This window comes from Maniola jurtina, chromosome 4 (assembly GCF_905333055.1).
Source record: "Maniola jurtina chromosome 4, ilManJurt1.1, whole genome shotgun sequence".
NCBI classification, from domain to species: domain Eukaryota; kingdom Metazoa; phylum Arthropoda; class Insecta; order Lepidoptera; family Nymphalidae; genus Maniola; species Maniola jurtina.
The window spans coordinates 11,144,804-11,167,343 of NC_060032.1; the positions used below are offsets into that span (position 1 = coordinate 11,144,804).

General features: G+C 34.3%; 1 protein-coding gene across 1 annotated transcript in view; it reads left to right on the forward strand.

Moving 5' to 3' along the window:
- Positions 1-16,980, forward strand: part of LOC123864723 — a 53,887-nt gene extending 36,907 nt beyond the window's left edge. The window contains exons 2-8 of the mRNA XM_045905346.1: positions 1,475-2,210; positions 4,383-4,589; positions 6,868-6,956; positions 7,144-7,330; positions 13,406-13,524; positions 14,858-15,075; positions 16,837-16,980. Of these exons, the coding sequence (XP_045761302.1) occupies positions 1,475-2,210; positions 4,383-4,589; positions 6,868-6,956; positions 7,144-7,330; positions 13,406-13,524; positions 14,858-15,075; positions 16,837-16,957 (1,677 nt within the window). The 3' untranslated portion in view covers positions 16,958-16,980. The remainder of the gene's footprint in view (positions 1-1,474; positions 2,211-4,382; positions 4,590-6,867; positions 6,957-7,143; positions 7,331-13,405; positions 13,525-14,857; positions 15,076-16,836) is intronic.
- The last annotated feature ends 5,560 nt before the right edge of the window (positions 16,981-22,540 follow it).

The window sequence follows — 22,540 nt, forward strand, 5'->3', positions numbered from 1 at the left end:
TGTTTTACATCAAACTGTGAGTAGGTACTGGTGCTTTATGAGGAATTCACTCGACGGCTTTTTAGACCTAGAATCTTCTCTATTTTTACAAATACTGCATAAAACTCATCTGTATTTACTTCAATTACTTTTCACGTCTTCACAATTATTATTTTATCAACGTAATTAGCCTACCAGTAACTTATTTTCGCAACAAGCAACAATATAATGAAGTGTCTGCGCATTCTTTTGCTTAAGAGGGCTCTCTCCGTCACTCGTTTCATACCATTTCATACAATCGTAGTTCCAATTTCATTTGAATATTAAGCAACCAAAGTCCATGAAATTTTGCAGACATATTCTAGAAACTAATATCTATGTCTGTGGTTTTCCAGATTTCTGTTAAAATATTCGGTTTCAAAGTTACGCGGTCTTAAAATTTTCATACAAATCTTTGAGCCCCTGTAATTTTAAAACTACACATTTTTAGAAAAATCTAAAACACCACAGACACAGATATTAGTTTCTAAAATATGTCTGCAAAATTTCAAATTATTAAGCAACCAAAGGGTTGCTTAATATTCAAATGAAATTGGAACTACGATTGTATGAAATGGTATGAAACGAGTGACGGAGAGAGCCCTGTTAAACGACCTTACATTTATCTATTACTAATAGGTATTGAGTGAAAGATGTCACTCACTATTAATTGCGATTATGAACTTTTCAACCCATTAATATCCTTCGTCGAGTTCCCTTTCACCCTGTCGTACGTGCAGCTAATTCTTAGTCAAGTCAACATGTCCATTTACATTGGCTCTTTTTAATTAACAAGACAACAAGACAAAATTAATGTCCGCTTCTTACTTTTGTTTTAATTATTATGAAGAAAATTTCACCGTTCCTACTCTTTGACAATACGATGAATGTCTTCAATGATGAATGTAGATTTCTTGAGGAAGTTTATTAATTGTTTTGAACTAACTTTGAAGCTATTCGCAAGCAAGAATTGTCAAAACTTTGTTATTTTGATTGATTGTACCTGCTAATCGTGCAAATAAATGATTCGATTTGATTCGATAGCACAAAATGCTACTATTAAAACCACTTTAAATATAATAATATAAATAACATGCATGTTTCATATCACTAAGCTTATTATAAATACAAAAGTGTGTTTCTTGGTTGGTTTGTCCTTCAATCACGCCATAACTGAGCAATGGATCCACGTGATTTTATGCATGGATATATCGGATGACCTTGGCCTTGAGAGTAATATAAGCTAATTTTAAATAATTAAGTTTTTCGGTACACTTCTATCTTATCTCTATGGTGGTGTTGCAAAAACTTTAAACGCGATTTAAACTGACGTTAAACAGGTGCTATGGAATTTGACGTCTGTTTAAAGCACGCCTAAAGTTTTAATGGTAAGTTTAAGGACGGTGAATATTACTTACTTATAATAGATTTCTAAAACAATTATTCCTTGTTTCAGATGCGGCGATCTTTGCTTCCAGTAATACTTGTTACTACAATAACTTTATCTTCGAGTAACGTTCTTCCAATATTGTCCATAAGCAAACTGAATACAGAACCACTACTAGACGACCAAGATAGTGACAATACTTTTAATAACAAACATACAAATGTAAATCCAAATATATTTTATAAAGTTTTTATTGAGACACCTAAAGCAAACCCACTGAAAAAATCACAGCTGTTGCGATCGAATTACATGGACAATGATAATCAAGACGCGAAGATATTGAATGGGAAAATTGATAATGAAGATAATGATGACGAAGGATTTCGGAAAGAGCAGTGGCATAATTATCCCCGACAGCTGGACCGACTTAATAGAAACTTTAATGCTCAAAAAGAGTTTGATAAAATATTACTTGATACCAAAGACCTAGAGAATTTAAAAAGGATCGAGGACTCACACGATAATCTTAATCAATTCATGCACGATGACGCAGAAAGTATTGGTACAGATACAATTGATGGCCCGTTATTAATTCTAAAAATACGATTAGCATATTTAAATAATAATATTAATGATGTAGATTCAAATAACTATTTATATTCGGATTTAGTGCCCTTAGAATCAAACACAGATATCACAAAGGATAATGTAAGAGAAGAAAATGTTTTTAATGAAAACGACATTGAATCTCTCGTAAAAGTAAAAAGAAAGATGAAATCAAGGAATCAGGATTTTGCATTTTTAGGTAAGTTTAATCAGCCTATCATAAAATTTACTCGTCTACTAGCTTAAATAAAAAAACAACGTGTAAATTTAAATACCTTACAAGTATGTATACGACTATAACACTTGTAAGATCAGAACTCCTCATTTTAAAGGCTTTAATTAGATGGCCTACAAAATTGTACTGATTCTGATGATAACTAAATTTTAGAGTATTCGCATCTTTTTCTTATAAATTTAATTACAAAAAGACAAACAATTTAATTCAATTTAAAACTGTGAAACATACCGACGTTAGGTGCCAGTCTTGAGCATAAGTGTTTTTGTAGAGTAGCACTAAAATTTAGGATCTTTAGTTTAAAATTCATTTATAGTCATTTTTTAGCAATATTAAAAATAAAAGATCCAGATACTCTTAATTTAGTTTAGACTAGCTGTGCCCGCGACTTCGTTCGCGTGGAATAGTGACTTTTCGCGCTTTATATAGCCACGGACGCTCAGGCGCGAGGCGCCGTGATTCTTTAAATTGACATAACTTTTTTATTTATGAACCGATTGACATGAAATAAACACTAAATCCTAAGTGAAGCTTACTACAATATATTAGTGAAAACCGTATCTAAATCGAATAAGCCGTTTCTGAGATTAGCGTGCACAAACACACAGACAAACAGACAAACAGACAAACAGACAAACAGACAAAAAAAATTAATTACAATTTTGGGTTCGGCATCGATATAATAACAACCCCTGCTACTTTTTTTTTATATATTTCCATTGTACAGACACCACTTTTCTACAATTTTATTATATGTAATAATAAAGATATCAGAATCGACTCCATTATTTCAGCTAATTTTACAGTAGGTGCACAATCTCTAAACTAAATTAAATTGACAGGTATTATCATACCTATTTTATCTCTATCTCTATCTATCATACTTATTTTTCTTAATTATGAAAGAGAAAGAATATATTTAGGCCTATTAATTTTAGTTTAGAGGTTGAGTACAACAGAATTATTCACATTATGTACCACACTCCAATTTAAGTGAGATTAAATACGCCACACGCAGTTGGGCATATTCGTGAAGCAGATATACGGAAACGCATTAGGTATATCTACTTACATTATTTATCACATGTCACATCTAACTGTATGTGGATTAAGAGTAATGGCTTTGCTACACGAAACTCATCCAAGGCACATTATTGAAATTGAATAATTTGTATGTGTAGTAGCTACAATGGTACCAGCTAAATATGACTACACAATACACATACAATTTTTTATTTTTATTAGTTACTAGCTGTGCCCGCGACTTCGTTCGCGTGGAATGGCTCTTAGCGCGCTTTATATAGCCACGGACGCTCGGGCGCGAGGCGTGTAGTACGTACTCTGTACGTTAAAAATGTTCGCCGAGATTCTTTAAATTGACATAGCTTTTTTATTTATGAACCGATTGACATGAAATAAACATTAAATGTTAAGTGAAGCTTACTATAATATATTAGTGAAAACTGTATCTAAATCGAATAAGCCGTTTCTGATATTAGCGTGCACAAACACACAGACAAACAGACAAACAGACAAAAAAAAATTAATTACAATTTCGGGTTCGGCATCTTTATTTTTATATATTTCCATGGTACAGACACCACTTTTCTACAATTTTATTATATGTATAGATGCCAGGCGGTAAAGTTCCATTACGGTAACCCTTGAGCGTTGGCTGTACATAAAAGCAAAAGTGATGCACAACGCAGGGTTTGTTAACTTGGGGCCAAAACTTTACCTTTAATGTCAAAGGTAAAATTTAAGAACAAGTCCCCCATTAGTAAATACCTCCCCAATTTACCTTAATCATATAAAATACATATATAAATACTGACTTGTACAACATACTTTGCTTTTTATTAGTAGTCAAAGATTAACGATAACCATAACGTAACTTTATATAATAACCACCTGCTATGCAATAAGTAGGCTTTAAAAAAACAGAACTAGGTTTTTTATAAAGAATATTAGCCATGCTAATCATGACTAATACTCCTCTTTCCCCTTCAATTAAGCGTAAAGCTTGTGCCAGGAGTGGGTACGACAATAGTGCAACGGGTGGGGTTTAAATCGCCGGCCTTTCGGAATTCAGTCCAATCCTCAACCTCAAATATCAAATCTTTGTGTCCTTTTCAGAAAATTCTACAAACGACAAGAAGACCGTTAAAAAGCGGATATTTTCCTTATGGAGTCGTCTACAAAGTCTCTCACACAGAGGTCACGAGCTCCATCATCGAAGACACCTGTACACCCTCTATGGATCCCCAGAAGACGGTGGTGGAACTCTAACAGCGGAGACTAGAGGCACAATGATGAGACCACCAGGATCGCCTTTGCGTTGGGGCTGATATTAAAACTAAAATCTAAATTCAATCTTTATTTTGTTTACTGACAATAACGTCGCAACTCACAATCTTTTCGTTGAATATTTAAAAAAAAATACACACCATTAACTTACCTTTAAAAAAATCCGACACTCAGATAATGCCTTTACTTTTGAAATGTCCAGTTTCTTAAAATTTTCAAAATGGGTCAAAATACATATTGTTAAGTACATTCTGACGCGCGCGGCGCAGCATTGACATGTTATTTAGTTATTCTCTTGTTCGTAGAGTAAGTGCTAGCATAGCCCATAGCCATATAAATTGAGTTATTGATATTTTGGAAACAAAACGAAATCTTAAAAATAATTTTGTTAAGTTAAATTTAATAAAAAATCGAAGGCACATGTAAAACATTAATGAAACCTTTCCTGTATTGGTCCTTAAACAATTTATGGTAATTAAAATGTTGTGGTGTAACTAAATATGTTTTTGACGTAATTTTTTTCCATTATCTATATAATATAATCTATATAAAAAGAACAGATCGTTTAAAGATATTTCTAAGAGCATTGATTCCTAAATCTACTAACATTATATACAATTATTATGTGAAGCTAAACCAAAAGTGGCGTTAATTTCATTAAAAATTATAATTAATATAAAAAGGTACTTATGTTATTATATTATATATTACTAATATAAATAATATATTAATATATTATATTAATATGATATTATGATAAGTAATTTTTGTCCAAAAAAAAATTTATTGGTCGTATAAAATGTTGAAAAAAATAAGTTCAAATACCTAAAAGGAAAAGAATATGTAACCAAAACGAACACGTATCCGTATAAACTCGTATCATTTCCGGTATCTGAATCCATTGAACTAAAAACCTCTTAGAAAGAATTTTAATTCACTTTTTGATTCATATATTTTTACAGAATTAAGTAGGCATCGCTAAGAAGCTGAATAGTACAATAATGTGACCAATATTCTTAAGTATTTATTTACAACTAATTAAGTTAACTACTTTAAAAAGTTATACTTACGCAGCGATGAACTAACCTCGATATTATTAAAATTTATAGAAATATAGGAGAACTAGTGATAGGTTGCCATGGATAATAAATTAATCATAATAAAAAGAAAAACAAAATATAATACACACAGTAAATACATGTAATTAACTTGTTTGTTACACTGTACTTGACTTTGTCAAACAAGGTGTTTTTCGCATAATGAATTAAACGTACACCTTTACATATACCTACTCTACTTAGTAGTTTCACATCAAACAGACAAACAATAATTTTATGATAACCTGGATGAAGACTTTGAGAAATCTGGCGAAACTTAAAATTGTTTCAAAACAAAGTAGGTACCTACCTACATTATAAATTATAGAATTTGCGGTATTCATAAAGAGTTGTTTAGTAATCAAATATAAATTAGATAATTAAAATATTTTAATTATTTGCTTGTATAAATGTAGGTACACTTGTTTCCTACAATAGTAACTACATACGAACTAAGTAAAAGAAAATTCAATAGAAAAATTAAAAATAAACCTTATAAAATAAATCTATATTGTACTTGTATTGTATCCTCAATAAAGAATATTGTAATGGTAGCTCTATCATCGTAATAAATGTAAATAAACGCCAAATATAATAAAATGCTTTCATTTTCAACTTCTGTAGTATAGTTTTAGTTATTTAAAAGTAGGTACAGTATAGTTACGTCAACCACCGAGTTATGCTTTGGTATTGGCAGTACTATTATATTATATTCTGTGGTATTGGCAATTGTAAAGATGATTCAATGTCATAGTAGGTCAACGCCATCTATGTAAATATGTTGAAACTATCACACTAGATCCTACTTATGTCACTTTCCAGAGTATAATAGTCACTTTCTTACGTCAAAATAGTCGGTAAGTGGTCGGTAAGTATCAGCTGTGAAGTGACAAGTGATAAACAAATCTGATCTCAACGCAACCGTTTATCACAAAATATCCAGACGAGTTATTCTTCCTTTTTATAATAATGGCAGCTTTAGCAGTAAGTTGTACGGTTGTACCAACACCAATATTATTATCATTCTGTTTCAGAATAATTATTAACTATTTAGTGGCAAGTTAAGCTCCTTGGTTATCTTTAATTTTAATTGTAGAGTTAACCGTGTTTATCTTTATGAGTTTATCATTCATAATTAAATAATTAATACTTATAATATTATTTAACAAACTGTTTTCAAGCAACTTGTCACAATTCTAACCTTACTTTGTAATTAGTTGGAAGTTTGTTGTTAAAATTTGGAATTTATTTTTTAAAATGTTGTTTTAATAATAATGCAGTTTATAAATATATGAGTAGGTTCACTGTAAGTACTTAAACTTGGCGCTTCCAACATCAATGACATAAACAGTCATATTAGATAAAATTATGATGGAGTTGATACACTCTCACCTTCAGTCTATTTTATTGTAAGAAATTAAATGTACACTGACCTGACCTGTAAAAAATTGGAAACTGACCTGAAGTAAAATATCTACTGGTATCTTTCGAAGGGTGAAACTCGGACAATACTTTATGGGTTCTGGCTGTCGTCTTGTACGTGGCGCGTGCGCGTGGCACTGGCTGTCAAGCAAATCCCTTTCGAAGAAAAACCTATAGATATAGTCAAACAGCGCACACAATTGACTGATGAGTACCGTGCTATTAACCCCTCGCAGAAAGTCCCAACTTTGGTTATCGGTAAGATTCTTTATGGTATAGAGATTAATAACATTGTGACTAATAACATTGTAAAACTCAGTGTTGTTTTAGATTATATCTAGTCCTTAATCTAAGTGGTGATTTTTTAATCTCTGAATAAATAAAGTTTAAGTGACGAAGAAATTTGGACAGATTCTCTATACAAAATCATATCGAAAACGTGTTTTTAATCCTCAGTTAATTATTATTATTTAGCGATTAAAAAATAAATCCATCTTTAACTTTTATCTCTTATACCCACACAACACTTTACTCTGTGCATGGCGTTTTTCAACGCTGAAGGTTGTTAGCTACTTGCAATATTTGCTTAGGATCACCTTCTTTCGTATATTGAGCAATTTTGATATCATGTGCTTAATCTCTACCTGTGCCTACCAACCGTTGATACCTACCTAAGCTAAGTAGACGGCTGATGTTCCGAGTATGGTGTTTTTGGTCGGAAAAGCTTCTCTTGTCCATTGACTTGACTAAAAATCATACTAAGTATCCACTATCATTTCTTTAGACCACCTCTTTTTAGATCTAACCTTTTTAGATTAGTTCAAATTAGTTCAAACCTTACTACCTTTGCATATGTAGGACTTAACATCTAAATTATTCCAATACGTTCTTGAAGGCCAAAAGGTGGTCTCTAAAAATATTAAGTATAATGAAATACGAGTAAGTGGGATTAAAATGTATTATGTAGACTTGAATGTGTTTAGCCGAAACTTCATCCAACGTATTCATAACAGTCTGAATTTATATTTACATAACATTTCGAACTTCCTCAAATACAAACAACAACATTTTCGTCGCGAGTTTTACTGGGTAGGCAAAGTTTTTCTGCTTACATCGATGAAGTTACGTACGGATCGGAGTTTGATTAACAGATTTGGTAAGTATAGAGAGTACCTACTTTGGCTTTGCTCTGACTTAAGTTTCAGTTAAAATGAGACAGATTGTAAGCGATAGGTAAAACGCTGTGTCGTTTTAACTGATCTGAGCAAAGTTAAATTCGCTATTTAGATCTCAGGCTGAGAGTCTGCTAAAATGAAGAAAATAATTTATAATTATTTATAACTAGGGGATGCCCGCGGCTTCGCCCGCGTGGATTTCAATTTTTTTAATCCCGTAGGAGGAACTCTTTGATTTTCTGGGATAAAAAGTAGCCTATGTCCTTCCCCAGGATGTATCCCAAGCCTGTACCAAACATTACAATTGGTTCAGCGGTTGGGCCTTGAAAACGTAGCAAACAAACAGACAGACAGAAAGACACACTTTCGCATTTATAATATTAAGTATGGATTTACAATATTAAATAGAACAGTAGGCATAACAATAAATCACTGAAACTTAAATTTTAGTTCAAAGAGTGTTTAGGTCGCGTAGGGCGTAGGCGTAGATATCTTTTTGCCTTTTTGCGTTTCGTCTGTAAGAGCGACAAAGCAAAATCTACACGGTAAACTGCACAATTTAGAGGTTTCACAGTTTGGTGAGCTATTTTAATGACTTATTTAAAATCTTTAGACCGTTTTGGTCTGTGGTTTCAACGATATTCTACTCTTGTTTCTCACTTCTTCATAAACAGTAATATTTTGTCATTATTTTGTTGTCTTTATCATTCGACAGTGTTATTTACAGTAATGGTCTTTTTCTTATTTGATTCCTAATTACAATAATACGAAATGAAACCCACGACATCGTCCGTGTGGATTTAGTTTTTTTTTATTCCATAGGAACTCTTTGATTTTCCGGGATAAAAAGTAGCTTGCGTTTCTCTTTGGGATTCAAACTATCTCTGTATCTCGTCAAGATTGGTTAGGCGAATAGACCGTTAAAAAGAAAAACAGAAAACACATTTATTGTTTAATATTATATGGATATAAAAAGCCTAAATTACATTTAAATTTCTAATATGGTGTTTTTTTGCATTGTTTAAGTACTTACCAATATTGTCGTAATCATTTACGTATTTTATTTTTGATTGATACAACATAGCGTTTAAAAATACGTTTAAACATAGCGTTAAGGAATTATGGGCCACTAAACGTCCCTACTGAATCTGTAGATATCGATATCACCCACATAAACACCTACTGTCACGAAATACATAATATACTCCCCTAAGGTAATTCCCAAAGGCGGCGAAAATAATAACTTCCTTCTCACGAAAAATCTGTTCGCGATAAAACGTGATTAAATGTGGGGAGGGATCTGAAATGAAATTCCGATCTCGCCCCAAAATTTTACATATGATATTTCAACTTGGATATCGTGAAACCATCTTTGAACACCAATGTATTCGTTCACACTCTAATAAAAGAGCTTTCAATATCTTTCCGGTTTTAGTGAAAGATGAAACGAGTCAGGGATTTTCATCTTTTGTTTAAAATTCAGAGAATTTTCATCCATTGTTTTATAATCTTCTCGAACGAATATTGAATATAAAAATTTACTTTTAGTTATTTAAAATGAAACGTGAAAGTTTCTCTAATATTTTATCGCTCGACGCTCGCTTGTAGCGTTTTTAATCGATGCGCGCTTTTCATCCATGTTTTCAATCCAAATAAAAAATCACGTTAAGACCCCTTGCATTACTCCGTTGCGGTGTTATTGAAGGTCATTATATCAACAAATAAACATACTTTCGTATTTACAGGTATATATTAGTGATATTATTACATGTTCCTTATTCGAGAATTGTATCAACATATTTCATGAAATGTATTCCTTTATGCCGACTGTTAATCCTATCAATATCACAGCTTATTGAACGATCGATCATCATCACGATACTCTGAATTCTAATTGACCCAATTACACCGCATTGTCCGCTTAATTTGATCCTGAGATGATTTATGGGTCATTCATGACGAAATTACCCATTTGAGAGGCTCTAAATATTAGGAATCAACGATAGTTAGTTATAATCCAAGAAAATCGGTTCAGCTGTTTCAAATTTATCATCTCTTTTCTAGTTACTGTAACCTTCACTTGTCGGGGGTGTTATAAATTTTTAATTTACACTTGTAATGAATGACTTAGTTTGTCCCCGCCACACGCCGTTGTCTCAGTCAATTGTCGTCCACTTCTGGACAGAGGTAACAAATAATTCAGATTTCCACACCCCACGGTTCCTTTATGCCGCTTGCGTCCAGTAATTTAACATACACACGCTTAAGAATTATGATATCACAAAATAAAATCGATGGTTCATTGATTTATTTATGATTTCTCGTTATAAAATGACGTCCTTAGCTACATGTACCTACAACGTAACATGCAATAAGTACCTTACAGATAATGTAGATACATACTCAGCATATATTATTACTGAAACCCCAGGACGATTGTCTGAAAGAAATTACGCTATAACGACCAGACTGCCATAAATACTATTTAGTCTTAGTAGTGTATTTTATGTAGGGTCTTGTTTTGTTGTAAGAATACATACTATAAGTATAAGTACTCCTACATACAATCTTTGGCTCATTCTTTGGCTCTTTTAATTTTATCTGTTCTGTTTTCATCAAGTAGGTAATTTAGATACGTGTAGATATGTATATATGGGTATGACTCGCAAACCCTTGTGTACTAATACAAAAGTTTATTTCATTCAATAATATTAGACCCATGAGATGTTTTATGTGAGTAAATTTATCTCTTATTTTTTTATATCACGACAGTATAAAATTTTTACGACGTCCCAAGCTGAACTTGCGATAAAAATTTGATTTCCCGAAAATTATACAAGTGCACAGTGTTTTATTCGCAGTTTGATCTGAAACTTTCATTAATAAGTATAATGTGTTATGTCAACATACTAGCAATAAAGATAATGAAATATAAAACTTCAAAAAGCGATTTCTTTGTATGAAAATATTTACTGGAGGTATCAAAATATTTTTTATTTGCTCACATACTTTGAATTCGGGCTAGATGTATCTTTGACTGTCTCCATAGTAAATGCACAGCGGGTACAAACCTTTGTCGCTGTTTGTACACTAAACAAAATACTAACTACATCGTCACTTACCACCAGGTGAGATTGCAGTCAAAGGCTAGCAAGTATCTGAATAAAATAAAATAAAATAGATAAATGCTTACTAGATAAAATTATTTTTGCAGATTTATGTAATCAAAATTATCAACAGCAATGATAAGGTCGCCCTTTTTTTTAAGAGTATCCTGTAATTTTATTCTTTGTAATAATATTATAGTAAGCAATAAAGACATTTAAATAAATAAATAAATGATGGTATTACGATGACACAAATTGTGCGGTCAATAACTTCGCAATTTAACGAGCGACTCTTCATGAACCTAATAGAAAAGGCGTCAATTCATTTCTATTTGGACTACTTATTGATTTGTTTATGGTATGTATTTAAATAGAAAACTGCTGTCGTTAGGTCGCCTTCCATCTACCTTTACATATTTTATCGTGAGGGCTAATTCGCACGAGAGCTTTTATAAAAGCGTTTAAAAAAGCGTTCAAATAGAACAAATGCATTCCCAAGTATCTGTTCCCACGTCAACGCTTTTTTAACGCGCACGTTGTATTGTCAGCGCAACGCCGGGTTTTAACGCAACGCTTTTTTAAAGCTCGTGCGAATTAGGCCTCATTTGCACGAGAGCTTTTTAACGTCCGTTAAAAAAGTGTTCAAATAGAACAAATGCATTCCCAAGTATCTGTTCACACGTCAACGTTTTTTTAACGCGCACTTTGTATTTTCAGCACAACGCCGGGTTTTAACGCAACGCTTTTTTAACGCTCGTGCGAATTAGGGCTTAGGACTAAGTTCTAAAAATAAATGAAATACCGGAATCATTGAAACCCTAGGACTTTGTCACTATATAGGTAGATATCTACATATTAAATTGCAAAATTATTATGCTAATTGCATGTTGTAAATGTCTACAATTCTAAATATTAATTAATTACAGGTGAAAATAGGACACTCTTTATTAAAATTAGGTCCATCTCTTTCTTAGAATAAAAACCCAGATCTCTTTGTTGCGTATTCTTTACTGATATATTTTCCAAATCATAAAATTTTATTTTATATTTTATATCATAAAATTATTTTTCTCTAAAAAAATATTTTGATCTTCCATTGCAAGATGGGTTATATTCTGGTCAATTTTTCTTATTCCAGTTTTTTGTCAAACAAATTACTTACTGATGTCATTTCGAATATGGGTTTCTTGGACAATAACTTCATTTCGCCCTTCTGAGAGATTCGAAAAATATTTCTTAAGGTTTACCATTCCATTGTATGTCTTGACATATTATTATAATAATTTCGGAATTATTAGGGATGAGGGTCCATCTTCTTCCAAATTCTAATTAAATTTTCATCCATGATCCTATTTTAAGGCAATTTTGAAGTTTCCATCGATCTTTTTTATTATGATAGTACAAAGAAGGCGCGGATTTTCAACAAAAGCGTCTACAAGTGAATGGTCGTATTACTACTCATAGTACTAAAGCCAGAATCAATCGCATGTGAATTGTGAATAGGCGTACGAATTGCTTCTGAACCGATACAAATCGATGTACGCCCATACACACTCTACATGGCTTTGTGGTCATACTAAGAAATTCTGCGGTTTGCATTGTGCTTTAAATTCATACGAAACCACGTGTATAAAATTGCAAAAGCTTTGCAAAGGATTACATATTGAACCAAACATCGTTTACACAGCCGTAAAATCTACGAGACCACGAGGAAGCGTAGGATCTGCAAAGGCCGCATTTTTCAGTATTGGAAATGATTTTGATGCATACAGCATCGGCCGCGCCGCAAAAATTTCACAGGTACCTCAGTGAATTCTAGGCATCGATGTGTTCTAGTCAAAGGCTCTGAGAGCTGATGTCATCAGCAATCTTTACGAAGCGCGCAATGCGGCTGAATTGCGCTGCTAGTCACACGCATTTTTAGTATTGAACAATGCGTTGCGTGCGCCTCTTCCTCTCGTCTTGTGATAGGCACATATAACATGATCAACGATCACTGATCATATTATTTACAGCATTACTACCTATTGTACCTAATCACTTATACTTAGATAACACCACGCTAGTAGAGTCAATGGCTATTCTTCAGTACTTAGAAGAAACACGTCCAACTCCCAGCCTAGTGCCCAACACTCCACTCCTGAGGGCTCGAATGAGGGAAATATGTGCGGTAAGAAACGATATCGCAATAATTTATGTAACGTAATGAGTACCACACAGCAGCATGTCATAACATTGCAAGATAGACGAAAGACGAAATCCTATTTTTTTCATATTTTGTTTAGGTATATCAGTAGGTAGTTAAAGCGAAATTTTATGACATGAATTATGTTTTTAATATTCATTTTATTGACACCAAATATAAATTTTTACTTATATGTATTTAAAAAAATACACAGGTATTTATGATATAAAAATCGTAATTTTATAATATGCATGTACCTATAGTGTTGACAGGGTTCTCGACTTAATAAGTAATGACTGAAAGAAATAGCTGAAAGGGTAGCTCTAGGTAATTCCAAAAAAACCATTATGTGAACGAGATTCATTAACATTATATCGGTTGTAGATTATGTATTTTCCTATGTCATATATCATGGTGATCACTAAAGGCCTTCCGCTCAGACTCATTGAACGATACACATGGATAGTCATGCATTTGTTACACTTCCGGATAAAAGACATTCCGGATATAGGCTAAAGGGATTAGGATATTCAATTTAGCTATTCAATTTGAATTCGATTCAACAACCTAAAGACATGATATGGGTGTGGATAAGTTAACTTGAAGAGGTACTTACCTTAACTTGACTAATTACCGCCATAATACTCGTATGACGAAAAAAACGTATAAATTCCTACACTTCTGTTCAAAATACATTTTTCTTTAATCCGGACATTTTTGGCCTACTGAACACAAATTTGAACTCAGGCAAGACGGTCTAAAACTGTCCTGAATTTGACTCACCTCAATGTTGACCTTGGATGAATCAACCACTCATCCAAGATGTTGACTTGTTTATGATCACTGAATACCAACTTGAACTCATTTTCAAGCAAAACGGCCACTAGGCTAAAGTTGACTCTAAAGCTAAAGTTCGTAATTTGAATCAAGACGGTACGATTACAGTAGTTTTTCACCCCCGACCCAAAAAGAGGGGTGTTATAAGTTTGACGTGTGTATCTGTGTATCTGTGTATCTGTCTGTGGCATCGTAGCACCTAAACGAATGAACCCATTTTAATTTAGTTTTTTTTTGTTTGAAAGGTGGCTGGCTTAATCGAGAGTGTTCTTAGCTATCATCCAAGAAAATCGGTTCAGCCGTTTGAAAGTTATCAGCTTTTTTCTAGTTACTGTAACCTTCACTTGTCGGGGGTGTTATAAATTTTTAATTTACACTTGTCACAGCTTAGGTACATGTTGCGGAATTTTGTCTAGTTTTGATTTTCCTCAAATCTTCCAGAAGCTTAGCGCGGCCAAAACTGATTATGTCCTGTTTTCAGACAATCGTATCAGGTATACAGCCATTGCAAAATGTTGGCTTGAAGTCCCATTTTAGCAGTGCAGAGCAATATACAAATTTTACCAAATATTGGACGGAAAGGGGGTTACAAACCCTTGAGGATTTGCTGCCGAGAACGGCCGGGCGGTTCTGTGTAGAGGACAAATTGAGCATGGCTGACCTTTGCCTGGTGCCACAGTTGTATAATGCTGTATCAAGGTACATATGAATAAGAAAGTATTTTAGAAGTTTTTGTAGGACCGTAAACTAAAATTAGTTAGTAGTATATGTAGTTGTAAGTTAGTATACTTAGTTTTAAACAATTCGTTTGATCAAAAGCGTAAAGATAAGTACGAAAGTTCGTAATGACATTGGTGCAGTTATGCAGAGATCAGAGATTAAAATTACTGACTTCGGTACGCGTATCTAGAAGTCCCTAGCTCAATTTTAGCTTAAAGCTGCTTCGGCTAGTAATAGAGCTCTGGTGCTTTTTCACGCCAGTTTAGAGTACCTATTACACTAAATAAAAAGATTTGTCTGACTCCCTTTCTAAAGAATACCACGCAGATATTGATGGATATTTTCAAGCAAATAATTGCAACCCCCGATAGAATTGATTAATTTAGAAGAAATAGAATTTACGCGTCTCCTTTGGGAAATTTAAAGGAACATCGTCATTATACTTTGTTATTAAGATAAGGATAATATCCTGACCTATACCAGCCCAAAAATCGGTGACGTATTTAGCGTGCGTAGAGAACGACTCGTATCTATTAGAGTTATGAATTTGTCCTAAAACCTGTGTTTTTTCTGTAAAAATAATAAAAAGACATTCGCTTCTTGGGGATTTTCGAAGTTCTGTATAGGTATTTATGATTAAAAACCCGGTCGATAAGTTCGTATTACTTTAGGTATTCTACAATCATTTCCACTTTGCTAGCGGAAGAAAATGCGATTATTATTACCTATATTTAACAGTATTGTAATCAGACTTTAACTAAACTCTATCCACCATTTTAAAATTGTAATTTGAGACAAAAGAATGATAAAAAATAAAAATAAATAAATAAATGATGACTAAAACTAAAATTTAAGACTAAGTTATTGAGAAAATAAAGTCTTTTTTAATGATTGTTACATCATTTATTTATTTATAATTATTTTTATCATTCTTTTGTTGGTAGATGATATGAGAGCATTTGGACGTTTATTTTATAGTCCTACAACGAGGGGAATGTCATCAAGTCTCACAGTCAAGTCTTCATACTCACAGAGCGGTTCAATGAGACCTACTTTTCAATTAGGCGCCTGTCAAAGCTTCATTGAATGAATTATTATTTTGGCTTTCTTCGTATGAATTCAGACGCTGTTAAAATAATAGGTAGTATAGTAAAATTAGAACGACATGCGACAGACCGTTATTCTGTGATAGAACTGACATACATTTTTTAAGTGAGATGATATAGGTACTAATATTATGGACGTCTGACGCAACCACCGATTCTCAGTTTAGTGCGTTAGAGAGTAGTAGGTATATCCTTGGTTTAGTGTGATGATATTTTATGAATTGTTGTCTGGTCGCTTCAGCATGAAGAGAAATTCAGTCGACAGTCACCCGTCGATCTGATTAGTACATTCTCGGTATAACTAGCTCGGTATATTCGTGATAATCACTTTTGCTACAATATAAATTGTTGTGATTGGCTGAATTCATAGTATTCTTGCTGTGATTGAATTTCGGCCAATTGCGGACGGAGGACTTCTCTTTATTAATGGCTAACTTTAATAATTGATTCTATTTGTAGTCTACCATTAAGTTACTTAACAACGTTGATATTTGTCAAAAATTGTATGTAAGTCACTTAAAGCTGATAAGTATAGGAGACTATTATTGTAGGCAAATAACAAGTTATCTTGGGATTTTTTTCAATTGGGTTCCAAGTTGGGTTCGAGTTAAAATACCTACCTTTTGTGTTACAGACATCAGTTGAGTTTGGAGGCGTACCCGGTGGTTTCCAAACTTTACCAGACGCTTTTAAAAGAAAAAAGTTTCAGCGACACTCATCCGGAGAAAATCAAACAGAGAAGGATAACTAATTAAATAAATTTTGACTTTACGTGAATGATTAGATGTTTTATTTACTTACCTCATCCTTTTTTAAGGTTCCCGTACCTGAAATTACTAAGCCTTCGCTGTCCGTCCGTCCGTCTGTCTGACAGTGGCCTGTATCCTGTATTTCGTGAATGTAAAAGTATAGAATTGAAAGACTTCTTGTTCTATGATGGTACGGAACACTACGAGTGCAAGTCCGACTCGCACTTGACCAATTTTTTATTCTACTTATCTGGTATACTGCCATCTCACCTGGTAGTAAGTTTTTTAGGTACCTATGACTACATACCTAATGATGCAGTCTAAGATGGAAGTGGGCTAACGTAGGTATGCGTAGCTTTAAAAACAAATATCTTTTTCTACGTGGCATTGTAATTCGTACCGGAACGCTAAATTAAGTCGTGCTGCCGGTAGGATGGTAATGAGCCACGGCCGAAGCCTGCCACCAGACCAAAACGAAAATTAATTTAGAAATCATAAACACTTCGAGAAAAAGGTACGTAGCGCCCCGGCCGCCGTTTGGCTCGTCTTGGCGGGGGCACTACCGTGCCCCCTGATTCTCGAATTATCCCTGTCTGGAATGGAACCCGGGACCTCCCTCTTATGAGACCACAACGCTCACCACTGTGCCAAGAAGCTTGCCAAAAAAAAGATAGGTACTGTTTGAAATAAGTGTGCTTGCCTATGATATGGATTATAGATACATTGACGGACAGACAAACGATTCAAATTTTCATATCAATTTCGACCGTATTTTAAAGTGAATATATGGAGCTACGTTTGAGTTATTATCAAAATTGACGAGCCTCGGCTCTACTCTGTCCTATACGTAGGTGTAGTTCGCGACAGGTCGAGATGGCAATCGGGTTATGAGGCGGAGGGACGCCCCGCACACCCGCATGTTACCCGCGCTAGCCCGCACCAGTTTGCGCGGGGGGGTCTGTGCGGGGCGTCCCCACCCCGATTGCCATCTCGACTTATGGCGTTCTTTCTAAATTAGTAAAACCTAGAAACACGGGTGTCAGTAGCCCCTTCAAAGAGGTTGGGAAGTTCTGATTTACAGTTAGATCGTCCATCAAAATAGCGGCAATTAACTATGCCGTATATTCAAATGAATTTGTGTATCAGACGACTTGGTCACTATGTCAAGGCTGGCCTGCTTTAGGGACGGCAGTTCGAAGGGGCCAAGTATCGTAATTTATTACAAAACTAGATAAAACCCGCGACTTCGTCCGCGTGGATTTTGTTTTTTTTTATTGCGAGGGCAATTCTTTGATTTTCCGGAACAAAAGTAGCCTTATCCGTTTTCGGGATGCAAGCCGTCTCTGTACCAAACAGATTATGCCCGCATCGCGATCCAGTATTACTTGTATTTAAAAAAAAAAACAAGTGACTACTGAGATACCTGTTAAAATACTGTTCAAACCATTCAAACATTTTGCATAGGTTTAGGTTCTCTAGTAGATCCTACTATAAAAAGAATCTTGACAGATCCCAACGGGGTTTTTAACAATCCTATAGCCACGTGGACGAAGTTGCGCGGAAAAACTCTACTTGTATAAGTATATTATGAGTTGTATATGTAGTGATGTACCTAGTTGTTGTTTTTTTTAGTATATGTAGAAACAGTTTTATCAGCTAGTTGCAAATAAAAACATCATCATTATCAGTAGGTATATTACGCAGCGCTACACCCGCCGCGCATCAGTTCATCGATCGAAATTATATGGATTTACAAAGCAGCGCATCACTTTGCGGCAAATATGAAGGTGGTATAAAGTTACGAAAGTTCCAAACGCGCCCAGGTACGAGAAGAGCCCAGAACAAACTCAGCCAGAATAGAAAGAGCACCTGTGCCAGTTGCTCACACACTGTGCACTATAATAGGTAATAATATCTCCCGCGCAGTTGGCCAAAGCCTTCTCATACTCAGAGCCGACCCATGTTCTGTAATGTACCTACCGGTGATATGTTGATGATGATGATGATGAATTTGTTAAAGTGTTGTCCAAATAAAGCAATATTTTTAAACAATTTTCATCCAAGTACAGTTAAAAGGTAAAATTGGAATATTTTTAAATCACATCGAATTAGACGTAGGTCAGGCCCGCAAACAAAAAGGGGTTAAAAAAATTCCAACACACCAATCGCACATATAGTTATATATTACCTACTAGCTGATGCCCGCGACTTAGGGTATAGGTTTTTAAAAATCCCATGGGAACTCCTTGATTTTCCGAGATAAAAAGTAGCCTATGTGTTAATCCAGGGTATAATCCACAGAAATCCAAATAATACTAAGGCATAATCTATCTCCATTCCTATCAGCAAAATCCGTCCGGTAGATTTTGCGTGAAAGAGTAACAAACATCCATCCATACACACATACAAACTTTCGCGTTTATAATATTAGCAGGACTAATTAAAAACCAGCATAAGCAATTAGCTGCAGTGAAAGCAAAATCAGATAAAATGTTAGTAAAGCTTTGGTATTGTATCGTCGATAACATACCGATAAAATTCTAACATCAAATTGCAATCCTTTGTGAATGTTCTATCTCTAGTTTATTTTTTTTATCGAATTGTGGAATATTTTCTGAATTAAAAATAAATAGGTACCTACCTATACTTGGATATTTTCCAATTTTACTCCAGGACTTTTAAAAACGAGCAGACCCGCCCCAGCTTTGCTAGTAAAGGCAAATCAGATAAAATGTTTATAAAGCTTTGTTATGGTAGCTATCGTCGCGCCTCTCCTCTTTACACACACATCACATTCTTCCTTTGTAAATGTTTAGTTTTTATTCTATTGTGGAATAGATTCTGAATGAAATTAAGGTAAAATTTTCTAACTTTACTTTGGGAATATTGAAAATAAGCTGACCCAGTCAGGCGGAATTTTTAAAATCTTCCTTCGCTTAATTTCTTAGCTTCTTCACATTTCTTCCATTTCGTTATTATTGGTCTGTGGATTGTGGTTAGATAGAAATGAAGTCTCTGCACTCTTCAGTGTGGGTGAAGGACCTTCGATGGTAGATAAATAAAAGGGAGCACTTTGATATGTCGCTACTTTTAACGTCCATTTTATTTGAATCCCTGTCTGCGATTTGGATTCTTGATAACATTTTGAATAATGGGATGTCCTTTGTTATAATACTTTTGCATAGGTATTACATGAAGTAGGTAGAGCTGATAATATGTACTTACATAGGCATTGCAGTACTCGGTACGTAGGTGTACATTCGAAGTAGGTAAGTACTAAGTACCTATCTTCTTTCAGTGTACCTAATACGAATCCATATGCTTAAAAATTAATCTGTAGAGGAACCTACCATACCTACCATAACATAAGAAGAAACTGACTGACTGACATGTCAAATTACAGCTCAAACTAAGTAATACCACACAATACCCACAGGTAAACATATTTTCTTTATAACGCGACGTCAAGACTCAAGGTAACCGTACTGTACAGGTTTTTTTATCTAACCAAGGCCCCCACTAAGAACATTTGCAGAATCCGAGTGCAATACGAGCCAAATCGAGGTGGCTAGCCGCTAGATACAATCCATACTTAATATTATAAATACGAAAGTGTGTCTGTCTGTCTGTCTGTCTGCTACCTTTTCACGGCCCAACAGTTAAACCGATTCTGACGAAATTTGGTACAGAGTTAGCTTATATCCCGGGAACAGACATAGGCTACTTTTTATCCCGAAAATTCAAAGAGTTCCTACGGGATCCCTAAAAACCTATGCGCTCAACCGATTTGTATGAAAGGTAACGAAATAGCTTGCGTCCATGTTATTGACATAAACAACTTATTATCCCGGATAACCAATCAGTTCCCACGGGATCTTCAAAAAACTACATCCACGCAGACGAAGTCGCGGGCACTCTCTAGTTAATTATACACACAAAAATTTGCGTGAGTTTGTTCGTTATCTGTACACGACTACAATGTTGAACTGATCCTGAAAAAAGGTCCTGATTGCAGAATTATACCTATATCTATGTATTCATTTTCCCCAGTTTTCAACTCGTACACTACCTACTTACAACTAAATTCCACATTTCAGTTCTAATCCAACCCTAATCTGTCACAGGACCAGCTGGTGTACCAATTAATTAACTCGGTTGACATCAAATCATAAACAAATCACGCAAACCTACTGCTTAGCTTAGTAAGTATTTATGTATTAGGCTCATTTTAGTGTAGGTAGACACACGCTCATATTATATACCTACTTACCAACCTTCAGGGTCATCTGAGTAGTTAGTACACCGCGTATCCCAACGTGGCAAAGCTGAAAGAGTTCTAATTTTGGACTTTGGAGACTAATTTAGAAATGGTTTTTATGAACTTTAAAACTGATAGAACTGTTACGATAGCGGATGTACAATCTCTCTATAGTAAACGTTGTATTTTATTTAGTTTGTAACAAGTAATTGTTAAATAGAAGAATCAGCTTGGTTATATTCTCATTTTTCTGTAGTTACAGTAGGTACAGTAAACAAGCGATAGTTTTATCAAAATCTTACCGTAAGTAGGTAGTTGAAAGAAAGAAAGAAAAAACGTTTATTTTTGAAAGCTGTGCCACACATTACCAGTTACCTCCGTAGGTAACAACATTATAACAACATTAGTTTTTCCGGCTGACTTCCATATTTTTAAGTACCAACAAATATTCCTCCAAAAGTAATCAATCGATTGCCTCCAAAATATCTTCATTTACTCAGTAATCTGAAGATTACTTGACGATTCAAAAGCACTTTTAAGTTGTTTTCAAAGCGCAATTTTTCTTCTTTTTAGCTCTTTACTGCTCTGTATGAAACAGCTTTTTAACTTTTGAATACGGAAAACTAAAAAATAAAAATATTCTAATAAAACGAATACCTACCAAATACTTTTCCATTTTTGCTCCTCCTTTCTGGCTATATTAAAATGTCCTAAGTCAACCCGAGGCGACCCTCATAATAGAGGTACGCCGCATTTATTCCGTGCACGAAAATTAAAGCCGCGATTCGCGCATATCTTTGCGCTATTAATTTTATTTTTATGAGTCATTTCTTTTTGGAAAATATTTTTCTATTTACTTTAGGTATTGCTTTATAAAAGATTTTTTCTAATTCATAGACTAGCGCTTGGCAGCAATCAGATCTGCTGGCAAGTGATGATGCAGCCTAAGATGGAGCGATTGAGAAGAATAAATTAGTGAGAACGGTGTAGAATTTAGACCATAGCCCACCACGCTGGCCAAATGCGGATTGGTAGACTTCACACACCTTTGAGAATATTATTAAAAATTATCAGGCATGCAGGTTAAGTTAGAGTTAAGTTATGCCCGGGATCGAACAGCCGACCAAATAGGAGGCCGCACGACGCGGTCTTAACCACTGGGCTATCACCGCTTATTTTTTTACCTAGATGATACAATACCTACGCGTTCACAACAACGCAAATGAAGATTTCATGAACATTTCTACGTTTACTTGTAAAGTAACAAATTAAATGTTAATATATTGAACAAAGGAGCCCGTCTGCTCAACAACGCCTGTTTAATCGTAAAC